Raw genomic sequence first — 19,853 nt, 5'->3', positions numbered from 1 at the left:
TGATTTCAGAACAAACTAAAGCATGGAGACATAGATTGGCTGGTTGGTTGAGTTTTGCCTTGAGTATTAAAAATGAATTCAATAGTTTTTCCAGTTTGCAGTGCTCAGATAGTTTAGTTCCCCCCTTTAACCTCGTCAGCCCTTTGAAGAGGCAAAATAACAATTAGGCATCTCTTAGAATAACATCTCCTTACACTATAAGGGTATCATTGAAATATTAATGGCGCAGGACCCACATTTTAAAATATATACTAAAATCTTTGACCCCTGAAAAGGAACCAAGAGTAATATCTAGCATTTTCTATAATCTTAGCATTATATGCACTTTTAAAACACAGGGGCACATTTATGTGTGTTATTGTCAACACGGTGTCCCGCGTATTGCCATTTTCGTAATCTGTCCATCTATAGCAAGCCATATTATGTTTTATTGTCCAACACATAATGCAAATTAATTCTACGTAAGTGAAGGCATGTATGCATTTGAGGTAATGCATAATATATTCTGTTTCTTCAACTCATGACCCCCTTCATCAGTTATCTAGAGAGTCTCATTTCTGCAGTGCTGAAGTCAGACCCTCCACACAGATCTGTCATAACTGAGATAAACAGGATGCTGATACTTAGAGAGAGTGAGTCAATCTATCACAGTTCATGGGCACATTGCCTGAGCAGAGAAATCAGTAGGCCGTCAATTGTCTGAACTATCACGTGTATGTGGCACAATGGAGACACTTACTGTTTTCTCTTACTAGGCAGAACTCCAAAGAATTCTGACTCTCCAGGCTGCTGTCCAGATCCACTGGGACATTTGGCTGGCTCTGTTTTTCTAGTCGATATTGAGGACCTATAAAATACAAACAAGGTTGTTATATTACCATATCATATATGGAATGTAAGTGGTAGTTTTATGGAAACAATGCTCGATATATTTTGAATTCTATACAACATAATTCTATAAAAAACAATTCTATACAACATTTTAGCCCTTCATTAGTTACAATGTGTTTGGAAAATAAAACACAGTATGTCCAACAAATTCAACATAAAAACAAAAAAACAATGCATCTTTGCAATCCTAGATGTAGTCCAATTTTCGTTAATTTCCAAACAATATATAAATCCATAGAAAGCTCTGGGTCCCCAATGGGGAGATTCACCCTCTTTATTAGTCCTGTGACCATGGTGTCTGGCACAAAAGGTGATAAGAAATTCAACATTTCACCGGCCTGCTTTAGGCACTGTGGCCAATTGGGGACCATATATCATATCTATTGGCAATGCCCAGATTATTCAGATTCTGGATAAGATTGTTTAACCTCATCTGTTTGTGATGGAAATTAATATTTGCAGATCTCCTGAGCTAACTTGTTTCAGAAATTCCCTCCAGAGATCCCAAAGAATTCCTCAAGGTGGATTCTGTATATGACTTTGGCAGTCAGGATCACTATTGCAAAACACTGGAAGCAAACAATTCAGCCAAGCGCTCACTCCAAAGGGGAAGACTGGCGTGCTGCTCTCCTCAGGCAGGTAACTCCAAAACGGGTGCATAAAAGAAAAGAAAAGGAGGCGCAAACACCTAGTGCATTACCCGTGGTCACTGTTTAAAATTTTAATAAATGCCAAATGCATACTTAGAGACATGAAGAAATAAAATCGTGTTACAAATTCCCGTCACACATGTACTGGAACATGTCCTTGAAGATACGACCGCTAACGCGTTTCGGGAGTCAAGCTCCCTTCCTCAGAGCTAAACAGTGACCACGGGTAATGCACTAGGTGTTTGCTCCTTCTTTTCTTTTATGCAAACATTGAAAGCAGCCTATACCATTTGATTATGACAAATGCAAACTTAATTAGATTATAAATGATGATAGGCTCACCTGCACCCTCAGAATAAGAGTACGAAATTTGAGAAGATGTCAGATCCATGGATCAAGTATTTGTCCATAGACTAGCGAGTCCTGGGGCGACTCTTTACTTTACTTGTCTTCATTTTATGTTACTCTTTTACTTTTTCCAAAGTTGGCAATCCTCTTCCTTTTCTCACTTATTGGCTATGTTGTGCTTCCAGGTATGTCAATGGACTTAGGCTTTAACCCCACCCCCACACTGATTACTGTTTGTGCCTATTTGGGATTATATTAGGATGCGACACTTCCATTATGTTCCCCAATATAGATATTATTGATTGTTATGTTCTTTAATCCATTTGACATCTCTATGAAAAGAAAGATCTAGGTTTGGTAAAAATTGATTAAACATTTTACATTTTATTGGGTATTCAAACAAATGTGGTTCAGAGTATTTTTTTGATGCTTGTTCTCTACTAGTTGCGGATGACCCATGTGCCTTCCTGTTTTGTATATATGAGACTCTTATTTGCATTGCTGTTTTTGACTACTTGAAAAACCAATAAAAAAAAAATTGAACTCCAACATCTTTGAGGAACGAGAGTTGAAGGGAAACCTTGCAATAAGCAAACATGTTGTGTTGACAACTGTCTAGCAGGGAATATGCCTTTGCTTATTCAGTGAGTAAATTGACAATCCCCCCCCCCCCAAAAAAAAAAAAAGAAACGTAACCATTACCTACTTTACAAAACTTTATCTAAAACATACAGAACACGTGGGTTCATGTACACTTGAAATACACAATTGAAAGAATTTTGTTATATCTCTTATTAATAAAACAAAAAGTCCTACCTGAAATCTAGCAAGCCTATTATACAACACTGTTATCAGTTAGCATTGTTCCCAGCTTTCTCTCTATGGACTAAAGAACACCCCCCCTCTTATGAAGAAGAGAAGGTAATGTGTTCAGTAATTCTAGGGTAACAACCCTGCTCCTTTATACAGTACGGTGAGTAAGCAAAGTCTTCATAGGACAGAAGTATGTTACTGTTAAGACCGTCCGGTGTAAAGAAAAAGAAAAAAGACCTGGAACAAAAAGCAAAACAATTGCAGCCACCACATCCAAGAACTGGTAATCTGCAATATATTACACTGTTGTTCTCGGGTTTAGATATGCTTTAACCACTTGCCGACTGCCGCACGACTATTTACGTCGGCAGTCAGCCCCTCACAGGCAGAGCAACGTAGTACTACGTCGCTAGCCTGTGAAGGTATAGGGAGCGAGCGCGTGCTCCCGCGCGGTCACGGACTCCCCCCCCCCCCCGCGCGCGTGTGACCGGCGGACCCGATGTCACTCGGCGATCGTCGGTGCAGAGGGAGAAAGGCAGGCGGCTGATGTAAACAAGCCGCCTGTCATTCTCCCCTGTGTAGGAATAGTGATCATACGGTTCTACTATGTAGGACCGTTGATCACTGTTCCTACACCTCAAGCCACAGCCAATCACAGTTAGAATCACACCCCTAGGGACACACATAATCCCTCCCTCTCAAAAAAAGTTAACCCCTTTACTGCCAGTTATAATTTTACAGTAACAGTGCATATTTATAGCACTGATTACTGTAGAAATGTCACTGGTAACCCCAAAAGTGTCGAAAATGTCAGTCAAGGGTCCGATCTGTCCGCCGCAATGTCGCAAAAAAAAAAAACGCAGATCGCCGCCATTACGCATTAAAAAAAAAAAAACAACGAAAATGACAAAAATCTTTCCCTTTTTAGTAAACGCGATAACTTTTGCGCAAACCAATCAAAATTACGCTTTTTGCGATTCTTTTTACCAAACATATGTAGCATAAAACAAATTGGCCGAAAACGTTAAAAAAATTTGATTTTTACATTTTTTTGGGGGGAATTTCATATAAAAAAATGTGAAAAATATTGTTATTTTTGCAAAATTGACGCTCTTTTTTTGTTTATAGCGCATGATCAAAAAATCGCACAGGTGATCAAATACCACCAAAAGAAAGCTCTGTTTGTGGGGAAAAAAAAGGACATCAATTTCATTTCGGTACAGCGTTGCACGACCGCGCAATTGTCCGTTAAAGTCACGCAGTGCCGAATCGCAAAATAGGCCCTGGTCAGGAAGGGGGTAAAATCTTCCGGGGCTTAAGTGGGTAATAATAAAGACAATATAGCACATTCTACCATGGCCTTCCGTTTACTTTTTACAATTAGCATTCTGATTTGTCCACAGCAAACAATCAGGTGCCAGATATATTTTATTTATTGCTCATGCAGTAGAAGAATGATAGTATGGTTCTGCCAGTATTTATATTCTGCTTGCATGTGTGAGGGGTGAATAGCTCAAGCAGCTCAGACCTCTTCTGATCTTCCACTAATTAAGAGGGACTCTCACACAAACAATAAATCAGTGCTAATGGAGAATGTGAGTTCTAGGTTTAGAAGGGCTCTCCTAAAATACACTGCTCAAAAAAAGTAAAGGAACACTTAGAAAACACAAGATCTCAATATGGAAAAATCTTATCCTGGATATCTATACTGATATGGACTGGGTAATATGTTAAGAATGAAAGGATGTCACACCATTTGATGGAAATTAAAATAATCAACCTACAGAGGGCTAAATTCAAAGATACCCCCAAAATCAAAGTGAAAAAATGATGCAGCAGGCTAGACAATTTTGCTGAAATTTTATTGCAGCAACTCAAAATGGTACTCAGTATTTTTTATGGCCCTATGTGCTTGTATGCATGCCTGACAACGTTGGGACAATGATGTCCTAGGGTATTTCCTCCCAGATCTGGACCAGGGCATCACTGAGTTCCTGAACAGAATGAGGTGCAACCTGGCGGTGTCGGATGGAATGAAACATAAAGTCCCAGAGGTGTTCTATTGGATTTAGGTCAGGCGAGTGTGAGGGCCATTCAATGGTATTAATTCTTTCATCCTCCAGGAACTGGCTGCATACTCTTGTCACATGAGTCCGGGCATTATGGTACACCAGGAGGAAACCAGGACCCACTGCACCAGTGTAGGGTCTGCCAATGGGTCCAAGGATTTAATCCAGATACCTAATGGCAGTCAGGGTGCCATTGTCTAACCTGTAGAGGTCTGTGTGTCCCTCTATGGATATGCCTCCCCAGACCATCACTGACCTACCACCAAACTGGTCATGCTGAACGATGTTACAGGCAGCATAACATTCTCCATGGCTTCTCTAGACGCTTTCAGGTCTGTGACATGTGCTCAGGGTGAACCTGCTCTCATCTGTAAAAAGCACAGGGCGCCAGCGGCAGACCTGCCACAGATTAATAAGTTCATAATTATGCACCATTAATATTTAGCCTATGAATAATAAAATATCATTGGATGTGAAGTTCTCTTTTTAAAGTGATAACAAAGTATAATTTTTGCAGTTCCGCGCTGGTGCTGTCCACTGCTCCTTTTTTCGGGTGCCTCCTCAGCAAGCCCGGTGATCACAGGAGACACCACAGGGGACACCTGTGCGCACTCCGGAGCTGAGCTATGTGTGTTCATAGACACACACAGCGCTGGTAAGCCACACCGCCGCTCCTATCTCACAGGAGACACCACAGGGGACACCTGTGCGCACTCCGGAGCTGAGCTATGTGTGTTCATAGACACACACAGCGCTGGTAAGCCACACCGCCACTCCTATCTCACAGGAGACACCACAGGGGACACCTGTGCGCACTCCGGAGCTGAGCTATGTGTGTTCATAGACACACACAGCGCTGGTAAGCCACACCGCCGCTCCTATCTCACAGGAGACACCACAGGGGACACCTGTGCGCACTCCGGAGCTGAGCTATGCGTATTCATAGACACACACAGCGCTGGTAAGCCACACCGCCCCTCCTATCTCACAGGAGATTGACTGACAACAGCAAATTGCTCCTGCTGCTTTCAGTGTCTCCTGTGAGACCAGCAAGTAAGAGGAGTGGTGATACAGCCAAGACAGCGCTGGAACAATGAAAGGAGTCAGGTAAGTGTTTAGGAAGGTAGTGGTTTTGGCAGGTATTTGGACGTCTTTTCCCTAATGTAGGTAATGCATTAAGGCAAAAAAAAAAAAACCTTTTGACTTTAGAACCATTTTAAATACAGATTTAGAAGAATCTTCAATAAAGTATCTCTTGCTTGGCTTATATTTGAGCAAGCAATAGAGACGAAAAAGTGTATTATCTTCATAAAAGAAAAAGGTAGGAATCTGCAATAAATTGTGCTAAAATCATTACAACATATGTAGTAGATCTAGGTCACTTTTGGTGACCTTCTGTTGATGAGTCTTCCCGTCATTTCTGTCAACTTCAAAAAGTTAAATTACTTTATAAGTGCATCAACAAAGTACATACACTATGGGAGAAATATGAGGGCTGTCACTGATGCCCTCTTCCTGAAAATGATAGTTGCTTGGCTATGCCTTGCTTCCAATACTTCTGAGTCACAACTATGCTGCAAAGGTCAGCAAAAGCAACACATTTATTTTATCACAGGACTACTTAAAGTGGTTGTAAACCCTTACATATACACAGTAAAGTAACTGGATTCATATGATACACAGAGATTAAACAAATCCTCCTACATAAGTTGTACCTCTTTATCTGCAGTCTCTACATCCATTTAACCACTTAATGACCAAGCCTTTTTCTGACACATGTTGTTTACAACTTAAAATCAGTATTTTTATTTGGTACAAAATTACTTAGAACCCCCAAACATTATTTATATGTTTTTAGCAAAGACTTTTGGAAAAAATACACTTCAATTAATAGAAAAAAAAAAAAAAACTAACCAGTAAAGTTAGCCCAATTTTTTTTGTATATTGTGAAAGATGTCACGCGGGATAAATAGATAGCCAACATGTTACGGTTTAGAAATGCGCACACTCGTGGAATGGTGACAAACTACGGTACTTGAAAATCTCCATAGGTGATGCTTTAAAAGTTTTTAACGGTTACCAGTTTAGAGTTACAGAGGAGGTCTTTTGCTCGAATTATTGCTCTCCCTCTAATGATTGTGGTGATACCTCACGTGTGATTTGAACACCATTTGCGGGCGCGACTTACGTATGCGCTTTCTTTGCTGTGCGAGCACACGGGGACGCTTTAAAATATTTTTTTTTTCCTATTTTTTTTCACTGCTCCTTTAAAAAAAAATAAAATACATTTTGATCACGTTTATTGCTATCACAAGGGATGCAAACATCCCTTGTGACAGTAATAGGCAGTGACAGGTACTCTTTATGGAGGGATCGGAGGTCTAAAACCCCAAACTCCTTCACTGCACTTAAAAGTATTTAAAATGTCAAAATCAGCATTTTGAATACTGTCGCTTTTTTTTTTATAAATCGGCGCCATTGGCAGCGGAGTTTTTCTGGAAGTGACATCGCTTCCGGGTTACTTCATCAGAGACCCGGGCAGGGCAGTGGAAGGTGGCAGGAGTGGGGGGTCATCACTTCCCGCTCTGTGATATCAACATCGGTTGTTATCACCAGAAAGCCGACCGTCGGCTCTAAAAAACGGTACCAGGGTGATGCCTCTAGCTGCAGGCATCACCCCAGTACAACCACGTTTTCACGCCAACGTACAGGTACAGGGTTTGCGGGAAATGGTTAAAGAGTAGAATTTATAAAGCTTGTCTGAATGAGCAGAAAAAAGGGGGCAGAGATCTAAAGTTACACTCTGCAGATCTCAGTGAGGAGAGCTTTGAGAGTTGATTGGAGGGAAAGGACACACCCCCTTCACGCAGCACACAGGAACAGAGGGGAGGCTGTCAATCAGTTGGAGATCCCTCCCCTGTCACCTTTTTTCTCTTGGTGGAAAACTTGTCTGAAGTGACTCATGCTGATAGGCAGATGAATGAAGCAGCAGACAGAAATTAGACTTAGTGCTCAGACAAGTACAAGTACACACTTTAGAGTGATATGCTTTGTTCATATTTCATGCCGAAGGTTTAGATCCACTTTAAAGCTAAACTCCAGGCAAAGAGCTAAATACAAATATAACATATGAGGGTTTTTTTTTTCCATCTGCCATAGGATGTGTATTTCTGTCAATTTAGAGCAGAAATATACACAACACTACTACATCCCACAACCCTGTCTGGCAGGGAAGGAGACCAGACTATTGTCTCTAACAGTTAAAGTGATAGTAAAGGTTTCTTTTTTTTCAATAACAAACATGTTATACTTACCTGCTCTGTAATGGTTTTGCACAGAGCAGCCCGATCCTCTTCATCTTAGTTCCCAGCCGGTGCTCCATCCCCTCCCTCCTATCTCTCCGACGTTGGATGCCTCTGTGTGCGCTGACCGATTTCCACATTGTGACGTCATCCCGCACATAGTAGGTGGAGCTAGGCCACGCACCACTCTTTAAGGGGGCCGCCTTTGGAATGCACGCCGGCAGGCTTGTGAGCACCCACCCTCTCATTTGGCGGGTTTTCTCCAGCTATTAGGTTAATTTAAGAACATTCTCTTCAGCATCAGTGATCCTTCCAGACAGGCCTGTACTGGCCCCTTCACCATAAACTACGTTTTTTCCTTCAGCTAAGGTGGGATTTATTGCTGCATTTTCTATTATTTTTGGTTAGGAGAGATCCATTGCTGCACCTTTCACTCATTATAGAATTATTTACCATTTTGATAAATACTGTAATCTGGCTCATCTTAGTCCCCTTTCTATGAAGGTGTTTTGTCCCATCAGAGCCACATTTCATCTATTAATTGAGAATTTAGAATTTCCCCTATTTCATATATTAATTGAGAATTTAGAATTTCTTCTGGGTGTAGCAGCGCCATTGGCTCCCGCTACTGTCAAAGTCAGTCAGTCAACCAGGAGAGAGAAGGGGCGGAGCTGGGCCAGACCGCAGCCTTGTGTCTGAATAGACACAGGGAGCTGTGACTTGGCTCAGGTGCCCCCATAGCAAGCTGCTTGCCGTGGGGGCACTCACCAGGAGGTAGGGGCCAGGAGAGCAGAAGAGGGACCCAATAGGAGGAGGATCCAGGCTGCTCTGTGCAAAACCAACTGCACAGCAGAGGTAAGTATAACATGTTTGTTATTTTTATTGAAAAAAAACGAGACTTTACAATCACTTTGAGTAACACTTATGGGGCTTGTCCCTTCCTCAGGCTGTGATTTGACAGTAACAGGAAAAGCAATTACATATTGAGGTTGAAAAAAAGACACCAGTCCAACACTCTGATGTATGTGGGTGTGTATAAGTGTTTATAGCAATAGTACATTGTATATCCCTTTATGTTGTGGTCGTTAAGGTGCCCATCTAATAGTTTTTTGAAATGATCAACGCTCCCTGCTGATACCACTGCTTGCGGAAGAGAATTCCACATCCTTACTGCTCTGACAGTAAAGAACCCTTTATGCAGTTCAAGGTTAAACCGCTTTTCCTCTAATTTTAGTTAATGGCTGCGTGTCTTTTTCTGTTCAAACGGTTTTTATTAAGGCAGAAGGAATGTAGTACAAAACAATACCATTAGATAACAGTGGTGCATAACAGATGAATACACGTCAAAATGACATCATGAACAGCAAGTAGTAGCATAACAGTCAGGTTTAGGAATATGAAAGGGGCTAGCTGGGCGCCCCGGTATACAAGTACTAAGGATAAACACAGTGCATAAGGGCGGCTGGGGGTAGGGAAAAAAGGAGGCCGTAGTGCAGCAAAAGTTGGTGGTCCAGCCACAACAGGGAAACAAATTAGGTAGCGGCCAACTCGAGGCAATAAGGGGGGGGGAAGAAGGGAGTAAGAGGGGCAAGAAGGATAGGGGGGAAAGGAAGGGCAAAACAGGGGGGGGGGTTATGCGGGGGAGGAAAGGTGCCCGGAGGGAGTCCGGGGCCACTGATGTGGTTCAGAGCGACAATACCAATAGGGAATCGGTGACCACAGGTCAAGCTAGTAAAAGGGATTCATCAAAGCCTATCGGAAGGCAGTTGTCAATCCATGGTTTCCAAAGCTTTTCGTAAGGTATGAGTTTATCCAGCAGGATAGCTTCAGTTTTAGCGTGGATCATAGCTTGAGTGACTATTTTTCGTGGTAAGAAAACATAGGGAGGAAGTTTTCCCGGCCTTCGCTATGGTCTGTTTGGCAGCCGTGGTGACATACAGGAAAAGTTTAAACTGGCGACGCGTGAGGTCAGGTGGCTTGCAGTTCAGGAGCGCAGAAGCAGGGGCTGCGTGTCTTTTTAAATTCTGTCTTGCTGAAAAGTTGTTCCCTATGCTAGGTCGCCAGTACGGTATTTGTACATTGATATCATATCCCCTCTCAAGCATCTCCTCAGCAGAGAGAATAAGTTCAATGCTTGTAATCTTTCCTTATAGCTGAAGTCCTCCAGTTCCTTTATTAGCTTTGTTGCCCTTCTCTGGACTCTCTCCAGTTCCAGCACATCCTTCGTGAGGACCGGTGCCCAGAACTGGATGACATACTCCAGATGCGGCCAGACCAGAGTCTTGTAGAGTTGGACAATTATCGTATTATCTCCGGAGTGAATCCACTATTCAATACATGCCAGTATTCTGTTGGCTTTGCTTGCTGTAGCTTGGCATCCCAGGTCCTTTTCCATCCTTGATTCCTCCAGAGATTCACCTGCTAGTGAGTAACTTGTGTTCGTATTTTTGGCACCTAAATGCATTACTTTAAATTTTTCAACATTAATCCTCATTTGCCATGTAGTTGCCCACCCCATTAAATTTTTCAGGTCTTCTTGTAAGGTTTCCACATACTGCATATAAGTTATTGCCCTGCTTAGCTTTGTATCATCCGCAAATACTGAGATTGAGCTGGTTATCCCATCCTCTAGATCAGTGGTTCTCAACTTTGGGCCTCAGGACCCACTATCAGGCCAGGTTTGCAAAATAACTGAAATACATCACAGGTGATATATTTTGCTGATGCAGTATTCTAGTCTGCATCTCCCCAAGGTGATACTTAAAATCTGGCCTGTTAGTGGGTCCTGAGGACCGGAGTTGAGAACCACTGCTCTAGATCGTTTATGAATAAATTAAACAAGATTGGTCCCAGGACAGATCCTCGGGGACCCCACTTTCCACATCAGACCATTCTGAGTACTCGCCAATTATCACCACCCTTTGGACTCGTCCCTGAAGCCAGTTTTCAATGCAGGTACTCACCCTATGGTCCATACCTTCACAGAAGGTTAATAGATTGGTCTGGCAAGAACAATTTTTCATGAATCCATGCTGATTACTACTAATGACACCGTTTTCATTACTAAAATCTTGTATATAGTCCCTTATCATCCCCTCCAAGAGCTTGCAGACTATTGATGTTAGTAGTAGTAGTTCCCAGGGATAAATCTCAAGTCTTTTTAAGTAATGGTGCCACGTTAGCTTTTCTCCAATCAGCTGGTACCATTCCCATCAGTAGACTGTCCATATGTCCATAAAAATGAGAAACAATGGTCTGGCTATCACCTGGCTGTGTTCCTTAAGGGCCCTCGGGTGTAAGCTATCTGGTCCCGGTGACAAATTTGTTTTATTTTATGTTTTTCAAGTCTACTTCTGACTCGTCTTCTGTTAACCATGAGGGTTCTTCCCGTGAAATGTTATTAACATTACAGTCTAGGTTACCGATTCCCCCCCTTTTTTTTAGAAGAATTTATTCAGAACCTTTGCCTTCTCTCTGTCCTTTGTAGCCACATTTCCTTTATCATCCTTTATGGGACAAATATGTTCTGGCCACACTTTCTTACTATTTATATATGTAAAGAATTTCTTGTTTTTTTGGTTTTTTTTACTCTCTTCCGCAATGTGCCTTTCGTGTTCTATCTCCGACTCCTTGATTGCACTCTTACATGTCTTATTGCATTCTTTGTAATGTTGGAATGCTGACAATGACCCCTCAGCCTTGTATTTTTTGAAGGCCTTTTCTTTTGTTTTTATATGCATTTTTACGTTGGAGTTTAGCCACCCAGGGTTTATTTTAGTTCGTTTAAATGTATTCCCTGTTGGAATGCACTGGCAAATACCTTTTTTTAGTATGTTCTTTAAGCACTCATTTTTTCTCCGTGTTCTTTTTTCCTAGGATTCTATCCCATTTAAAATTGCCTAGCAAGGAGCGAAGTTTGGGGAAGTTGGCTCTTTTAAAATTCAGTGTCCCTGTATTACCCTTGTGTTTCCCATTTCTGTGATTTATACTGAAACTAATTGAACTATGGTGACTGTTTCCTTAGTCGCCCCGTATTTCTACATCCCCGATCAGGTCTGTATTATTCATAATCAGTAGTTCTAGTAATGCATTGTTTCTTGTTGGTGCATTCATCATCTGACCCATGAAATTGTCCAGCAAAACATTTAGAAAGTGGCGAGCCTTAGACGAATGCGCGGTTCCTTCTACCCAGTCTATATCTGAATAATTAAACTCCCCCATTATAATGACATTTCCCATCCTTGCCGCCATTCTAAGCTGTGATAGAAGTTCCGCCTCCCGGTCCTACCTCTGGTTAGGGGGCCTATAGCATACACCAAGTATTACTTTCCCCTAAGCTCTATCCATAAGGATTCTACCTCCTCCCTAGCTCCATTAGTGATATCGTCCCTCATATTTACTTGCACATCGTTTTTGATATACAGGCATACCCTCCCCCTTTTATACCCTCCCTATCTTTGTGATAACGGGAATACTCCTGAATGGTTGCCAGCCAATCATGAGAGCTGTCAAACCAAGTCTCTGAAACTCCCACAAAATTGAAATCCTTCTCATACATTAGCAGCTCTAGTTCTCCTATCTTGTTAGCCAGACTTCTAGCATTGGTATACAAACCTCATAATTTTGTCCAGACACCTACTATATCCTTGTTAGATGCTATGAAGCTGCAATTTGGAGTTGTCAACTTACTTTGTGTTTTTAAATTCTGGTCACCCTACCACTAATGCCCCCAATATTGCCTGCTGAACCTTGCTCCCCGCTGGCTAGCTCTACATCTGGACCCTCCCTTCCATCACCTAGTTTAAAGCAGTAGACCAGACACTGCTTTCTTCTCTACCAGCATGCTCCCAAGCATATGAGCACTGCAGCAAAACAACATGGCTCCTCGTGCTGCTTCTCCCTCTCCTGGTCTGAGCTCCACCAACACCAAGTCAAATTCAGGAACATGCACTGCATGCATTAAAAAATGTAATTATATATTAGTGAATACAGAGCTGCAAAAATGTGTGTCCTTAAGGAGGAGCTACACTCCCCTATCCAAAATTGTGATAAAGGCATCCTTGTGATTCTTGTAACTTGAAGCATCTAAACTGGATTTTCCTTTACCTGTCCACATAGTATGTACCTGTAAAATCTTTCATTATACATCTCCTCTGGGTATTCTGTCAGCAGCCATTGCCGATTTGGGCATCTGAAGCCTGCTCCTATGCATTTCCGGGAATTCGTGTAGCTGGCTATCCAGCATACACCTCCCGGTCTCGCGCAGTAATGACACTGTGCAGCATGCGTTGTTGATAGCAGGATGCCCGAAAACTTATATGATCGATGACGTCGGTATCAAAAGGATAGCCTAATAACATAATCGCCTAGTCAGCCGGGACTTCAAGTGCTGCAAAAATTTAAAAGAAAAAAAAAAGGTACTTTCAAAAAATAAAAATGTAAAATATTAATTTATTCGTGAACTACGAATGGGCGTTGTGATTTTTTTTTTTAAAAAAATGGATGAAGATCAACTTTATTATTAATCTGGAGCTTAGCTTTAAAATAAAGTCTATGTGTAGGTAAACTTAATATTTCCGAAAAAAGTGATTTGTTAGAATTAGGAATGTTTTGAATTACCAGTAATTTATTAATCTGAGGATTAACATGTAAATTTACACCAAAACAGAAAATACATCATGTGATCAGAAGCATGAAATATGTATTTGCTGTGTACTGTTTTTGAACTTTCTTTTCCTGTCTACTTTTTACAACCCATTATTAAATAACACAAAAAGTAAGAAAATACCAATAATTCCAAAAAGATACAAACATTGAAATGATTCTGTATAGTAGAAGGTCACATTTATCTGCTAAATTATTGCTGTGAGCCTGACCCGTAAGCCACTTGCACTGACCACAAACATAATGAAACCTTTTAAAAAGCAGCACAGATGGAAAAGGTTAAATATCTCACAGTATAAGCGATGCCTCCAGGGAATTCCTATTTTGTAGCATTTATTTCTGGAATTGGACTGGGGTCTCCCTATGACACCATGCACAGGGCTGCAGGCCTCCTGTACCCTTTACAGAGACCTTAAAAATGTCAGCGGCCTGAGAGGAAACACGTTTGTTTATGTGGCAGCGGGAGACGTTTATGTGAAGCAGTAATACGGCCGTCAAGAGAGAGCTAGGCGGAATGATTGATCTACTGCGCAAACACGCCATGTAATGGACCACAAACAGAATTGGCTGTGGGCTCATAGAGCCAAGGTCCGAATGTGACAGTCTTTTACAATAAAGGGGCTGACTAACTGTCACAGAGGAATCAAAAGACTGCCATTATTGCTTGTAAGGAATTAATAAACTTCGAGTCCTGGATTATAACTCTAAACTAATGTATCTGATCACACTAGGGCAGAAATTTTTAAGAAATCTCAGCATCTGAAAATCTCCCAACCAAATCACCGCTAGTGTGACAATGCAACCGGCTAATGTTCATGCATGCATAGAGGTTAATGGGGGTTAAGGTTCACAATTGGCCATGGAAATTTCATTCAATCAATGATTTTCTTGTGTGACTGGTCAACAAAGAGGCAGTTGCTAGGTATCCACAGAAAGAGCAAGTACGCTTAAATCCTCTGGTGCCAACCTACTGTCCTTGGTACTTACGGTGCATAGAGGTTAATGGGAGTTCTGTTCCCAACTCGCCAAGAAAATATAACCCAACCAAAGACTTTCCTCTGTGACTGGTCAACAAGGACAATCCTTCTCCATTCACAAGGTAATTAAAGACAGAGCAAGCGTGCGCTAATTCCCTGAAGCCCAACCTATTGTCTTTGGTACTTGCATAGAGGTTAATGTGGGTTAAGATTAGAAATTGGCCATGTAAATGTATTTCAGTTAATGACTTACCAGTGTGATTGGTCAACAAAGAGAGACCTTTCCTGTTTAGGGTATCCACAGACAAAGCAAACATGCCCTAAAATCCCCCTGTGCCCACCTGTTGTCCTTTGGTACTTATTGTGCGACCTTCAAAGGATACAATTCAGTAATCAGTGCAGTAAAGGTCCCTCAGACACGTTTTACCCCTAGTGGGCTTAATCGTTAGGGCACCTGAAAAGTGGAGAGATATATTAGGCAGCAAGTGAACATGCTGTCTCTGAAGTTGATGTATTGAAAGGAGAAAAAATGGGCAAGCGTAAGGATTTGAATGACTTTGACAAAGGCCAAATAGTAAAAGCCAGACAACTGCCTCAGAGCAATTCCAAAGCTGCTGATCTTGTGGGATGTTACCACTTTGCATTGGTCATGATCTACAAAAAGGGTTGTAAGAAAGGAAAACCAGGGATAGGGGCATGGGAGGCCAAGTCTCACTGATGCATGTGGTGAGAAAAGGCTGGCCCGTGTAGTCCAATCCAATAGAAACGGTAATGCTGGTTCCGATCAGAAAGATGTCAGAACACACAGTTTGTTGTGTATGGGGCTGCATAGCCACCTGACCCTGTGTCCACAGTCAAAAGCTCCTACAAAGGGCATGTGAGCATCTGAACTGGACCACAAAGCAATGAAAGAAGGCGGCCTGGTCTGATGAATCATGTTTTCTTTTACATCATGTGGATAGCTGGGTGCGTGCATCACTTACCTGGGGAGGACATGGCACCAGGAGGCACTATGGGAAGAAGGTAAGCCAGCGGTGCCTTAAAGAATCTGCTACTGATGGCTTGGTGCCAAATACCACAGCATAACTTCAGAGGTCTAGTGGCGTCCATGCCTTAACAGATCAGGGCTATTAGGTGAGTGGTCATAATATTATGGCTTATCGCTGTATGTTCCCACAAGAGAGGTGTCTGACCAGTCTCATGGTCCACATTCAAGTGCAGTCACCTCTAGCTTTCACCGTGTCCTCAAGCTAGAGGACACGGTTGAGTGATAATAAATGGCTTCAGCCAAACACTAACCATGAGTGAAAGAAAAGTTTTTGTGTTATCATTCATATTCTCGGAAAAATGGCCAAGAAATCATAAATTCTGCCAGGGTATGTAAACTTATGAGCACAACTCTCTGAGCTCTGAGGAAGGGGGCCTGACCCCCGAAACGCGTTAGCGGTCCTGACTGAAGGACGTGTCCCAGTTCACACATGGTGGATTCTTTTAACATGTTTTTATCTCTACGTCTGTGAGTATGCATTTGGCATTTTTTTATTAAACAATTTGCAAATTGACCACGGGTAATGCACTAGGTGTTTGCGCCTCCTCTTTCTTTCTTTTCTATGTACCCGTATTGGAGTTCCCTGCCTGAGGAGAGCAGCACGCCAGTCTTCCCATTCGGAGTGAGCGCTGGGCTGAATTTTTGTACTTATGAGCACAACTGTATATATATTGGGGGACTGTATGGGTAACTATTTAGTGTAACACGAACATCTACTTTGGACTGCCCTTCACTAGCAAATGAGAAAGATGACTCCACAACACAACACTCCTCAGGATGTCCTGTGCAGTAAATCAAACTATAAAATGAGAAGAATGTATTTCATGCATCTAAGTCCAAAAGCAAACATGCAAAGTTTTGCAGCTTACAAGTCCTTGGTGTGGGGTGGTTGCATTTGTTTCTCTTTTCAAGTTTCTTTTGCTTTATTTTCACATTGTGATCCTGAAAATGACACACTTCCTGTCCCTGAGTGGCTACGTCACTCCTGCACTGCATCTATGGAAGGAGGAATGGTTGTCCCTCTAGGCTCTTCTGATGTGAAAATCAATCATTGGGAAGACTCCCAGGCAAAAAGTAGGTACTATACTTAAAGTGGTTGCAAAGCCATTATGATATGATCACACAATATGCCAATTTCTACCTTATTTCAGAGCGCCTCCCGGCACACACATGATTGCTCACCGCTCTCCTCTCCCAGTCTAACAGTTACAGCGGGAGGGGCCAAGAACTCCAGCTGAATAAGCCAGGAGGAGAGCGGCGGGCAGTCAGGTGTGTGCCGGGATGAGCTCTGAAATAAGGTAAGATATCGGCATATTTTTTATAAAGCACATACAGTGGGGCACATGTCGTTACCTAACAGAGTCGATTGTATGAACATAACAACGTTTGTATGGCAGCAGGAAGGGAAGGGGCGGGGAGCAGAGTGGAACTGGCACGAGCCGACAGGCAGGCAGGAGGGGGAGAGAAAGAGGAGAGCAGTGGATGACAGAAGCACGTAAACTGACCACAGTGTCAGGGCTTAGCAGCCATGATAAACCGTGGTCAGTTTACAGGAGGAGGGCATAACCAGGAATTTTAGATTATACAAGGGGCCAATGTACACAGCACAAGCACTGTGCGCTTATGTGTGCTTTACCCACTTAAGGACCAGAAGGTTTTATCCCCTTAATGACCAGGCCATTTTTTGCTATACGGCACTGTGTGTGGCGCTGTACCGAAATAAAATTAATCTCCTTTTTTTCCCACAAATTGAGCTTTCTTTTGGTGGTATTTGATCACCTCTGCTGTTTTTATCTTTTGTGCTATAAACAAAAAAAAAGAGTGACAATTTAAAAAAAATTGCTATAAAACATTCCCAATAAAAAAATCTAATTGTTTTTTATTAATTTAAGTCAATGTGTATTCTGCCACATATTTTTGGTAAAAAAAAAAAACATGTCTACAAACTAGGGGATAGATTTAGGTCATTTTTATTTATTTTAAAGGGTTAAGTGTGTCCCTAAGGGATGCTTTCTAACTGTGTGGGGGATAAACTCACTGGATGAACACAGAAACCTGTGTTCCTAAATAGGAGGAACCCTGTGTTCATCTCTGACAGAACAGCAGTCTGCCTTGTTTACATCGGCAAACCACCATTCTGTCTCAATGGGGATTGATCTTGGGTGGCCGGCGGACATCGCATCCACCGGACCCGATAATTGGACCCACTGGCCAACCAGTATGTGTAAAAAACAAAGTCTGGACTCAAACAGAGTTCTCTCATATATACACACAGATCTCTCCCATTAACTCATTACTAATAGCATTTAAAGGGCAAGCTAATAATTCTGTGAGTTTTCATTACTATTTCATGTCCTGCAATAAAATTATTTTTGTACAAGTCATACTAATAGTATTACCTATAGTCCCTACTTTTTTCCTGGGAATCTTGCCATAGAGTCTTGTGTTTTGGTACGGTAATCAACACCAATTTGGTGGTATCGTGGACTACATAAACTACGGATCCTCATATGCAGGGAAGTCCTTTGGATAATCCTTGTTCTTGCATTATTATTTTTCAGTGCTCTTCTGATATGGCCAACAAACGTGTCCATATGTCCTCATCTCCATTAAATGGGGGGAATGACAACTTGTAATTTACAGAAGATATCTAGGGAGGAAGATATACTTAGGTGCAGCTCATAGGAAGTGACAAGGAGACTGCATTTTTGGCACAATCAGCAGGTATGTTTTGTATTTGCTAAAAATGTTCTTACGTTAAAAAAGGAAAACTAATGCAGCCAACACACCTAAGGCCTGTAAGCTGCAATATATTGCATTTTTGGGCATTTTGAGTTAAGTCCCTGATTTAACCACTTCAGCTCCGGAAGGTTTTACCCCCTTAATGACCAGGCCATTTTTTTGCGATATGGCACTGCGTTGCGTTGACTGACAATTGCACAGTTGTGTGACGTTGTACCTAAATAATATTGATGCCCTTTTTTCCCCACAAATAGAGTTATTTTTTGCACTATAAAACAAAAAAAGACCGACAATTTAAAAAAAAAAAAAAAACAATATATTTTACTTTCTGCTATAAAACACATCCAATATAAAAATTAAAAAAAAAAATGTTTTATCAGTTTAGGCCAATTTGTATTCTGCTACATATTTTTGGTAAAAAAAAATCCCAAAAAGCCTATATTGATTGGTTTGCGCAAATGTTATAGCGTTTACAAACTATGGGATAAATTTATGGAATTTTATTTTTTTTTACGGTTTTTATTAGTAATGGGGGTGATCAGCGATTTTTAGCAGGATTGCGACATTGCAGCAGACAAAGCTGACGCTAGAGCCCCGTACACACGTACTGATTGTCGGCCGAACGATCGGCCGTCTTTTGTCCAGTGCTGTCGTGTTGGTTGAAAAGTGCTCAAGACTGCACATGAATTTTGTCGGCCAACAACAACCAACTTCAGAAGTGATGTCATGTGATGGTTAACTTTCCGTGTGTTTTTTCTTCACTGAGCATGCCCAGTCTTGCTCATCTGGCTTTTGTCGGCCGAAATCTGTACTGACTGACGAACAATCGGTTGTTCTGGTGTTTATAGCATGCAGACCAGAATTTGTTCGGCCGAAAAGTCGCAGTCAGTTGTCGGAAGCGTCATACTAACAAGCCGACAATCGGCTGATCGGACGTTAGCCGAATATTTACGGCCGACAATCGGTACGTGTGTACGGGCCTTGAGTGGCACTTTTTGGGGACCAGTGACACCAAAACAGTGATCAGTGCTAAAAATATGCACAAATCACAATATATATAAATTAATATGCACCACAAAAATTTATTGAAAAACGCATATACAGGGAGTGCAGAATTATTAGGCAAATTAGTATTTTTGAGGATTAATTTTATTATTGAACAACAACCATGTTCTCAATGAACCCAAAAAACTCATTAATATCAAAGCTGACTATTTTTGGAAGTAGTTTTTAGTTTGTTTTTAGTTTTAGCTATCTATTTTAGGGGGATATCTGTGTGTGCAGGTGACTATTACTGTGCATAATTATTAGGCAACTTAACAAAAATCAAATATACAGTATACCCATTT

General features: G+C 41.6%; 1 protein-coding gene across 1 annotated transcript in view; it reads right to left on the bottom strand.

Annotated features, from left to right (window-relative positions):
* The window catches only part of MAPKAP1 (MAPK associated protein 1), a 433,900-nt gene that overhangs the window by 145,142 nt on the left and 268,905 nt on the right, over positions 1 to 19,853 (bottom strand). Inside the window, exon 8 of the mRNA XM_082263170.1 lies at positions 740 to 847. Within this exon, the coding sequence (XP_082119296.1) occupies positions 740 to 847 (108 nt within the window). The remainder of the gene's footprint in view (positions 1 to 739; positions 848 to 19,853) is intronic.

The sequence above is a fragment of the Pelophylax lessonae genome (assembly GCF_965119305.1).
Source record: "Pelophylax lessonae genome assembly, chromosome: 7".
NCBI classification, from domain to species: Eukaryota; Metazoa; Chordata; class Amphibia; order Anura; family Ranidae; genus Pelophylax; species Pelophylax lessonae.
The sequence above is the reverse complement of the archived record's forward strand: the minus strand, read 5'-3'. Positions and strand labels throughout refer to the sequence as shown.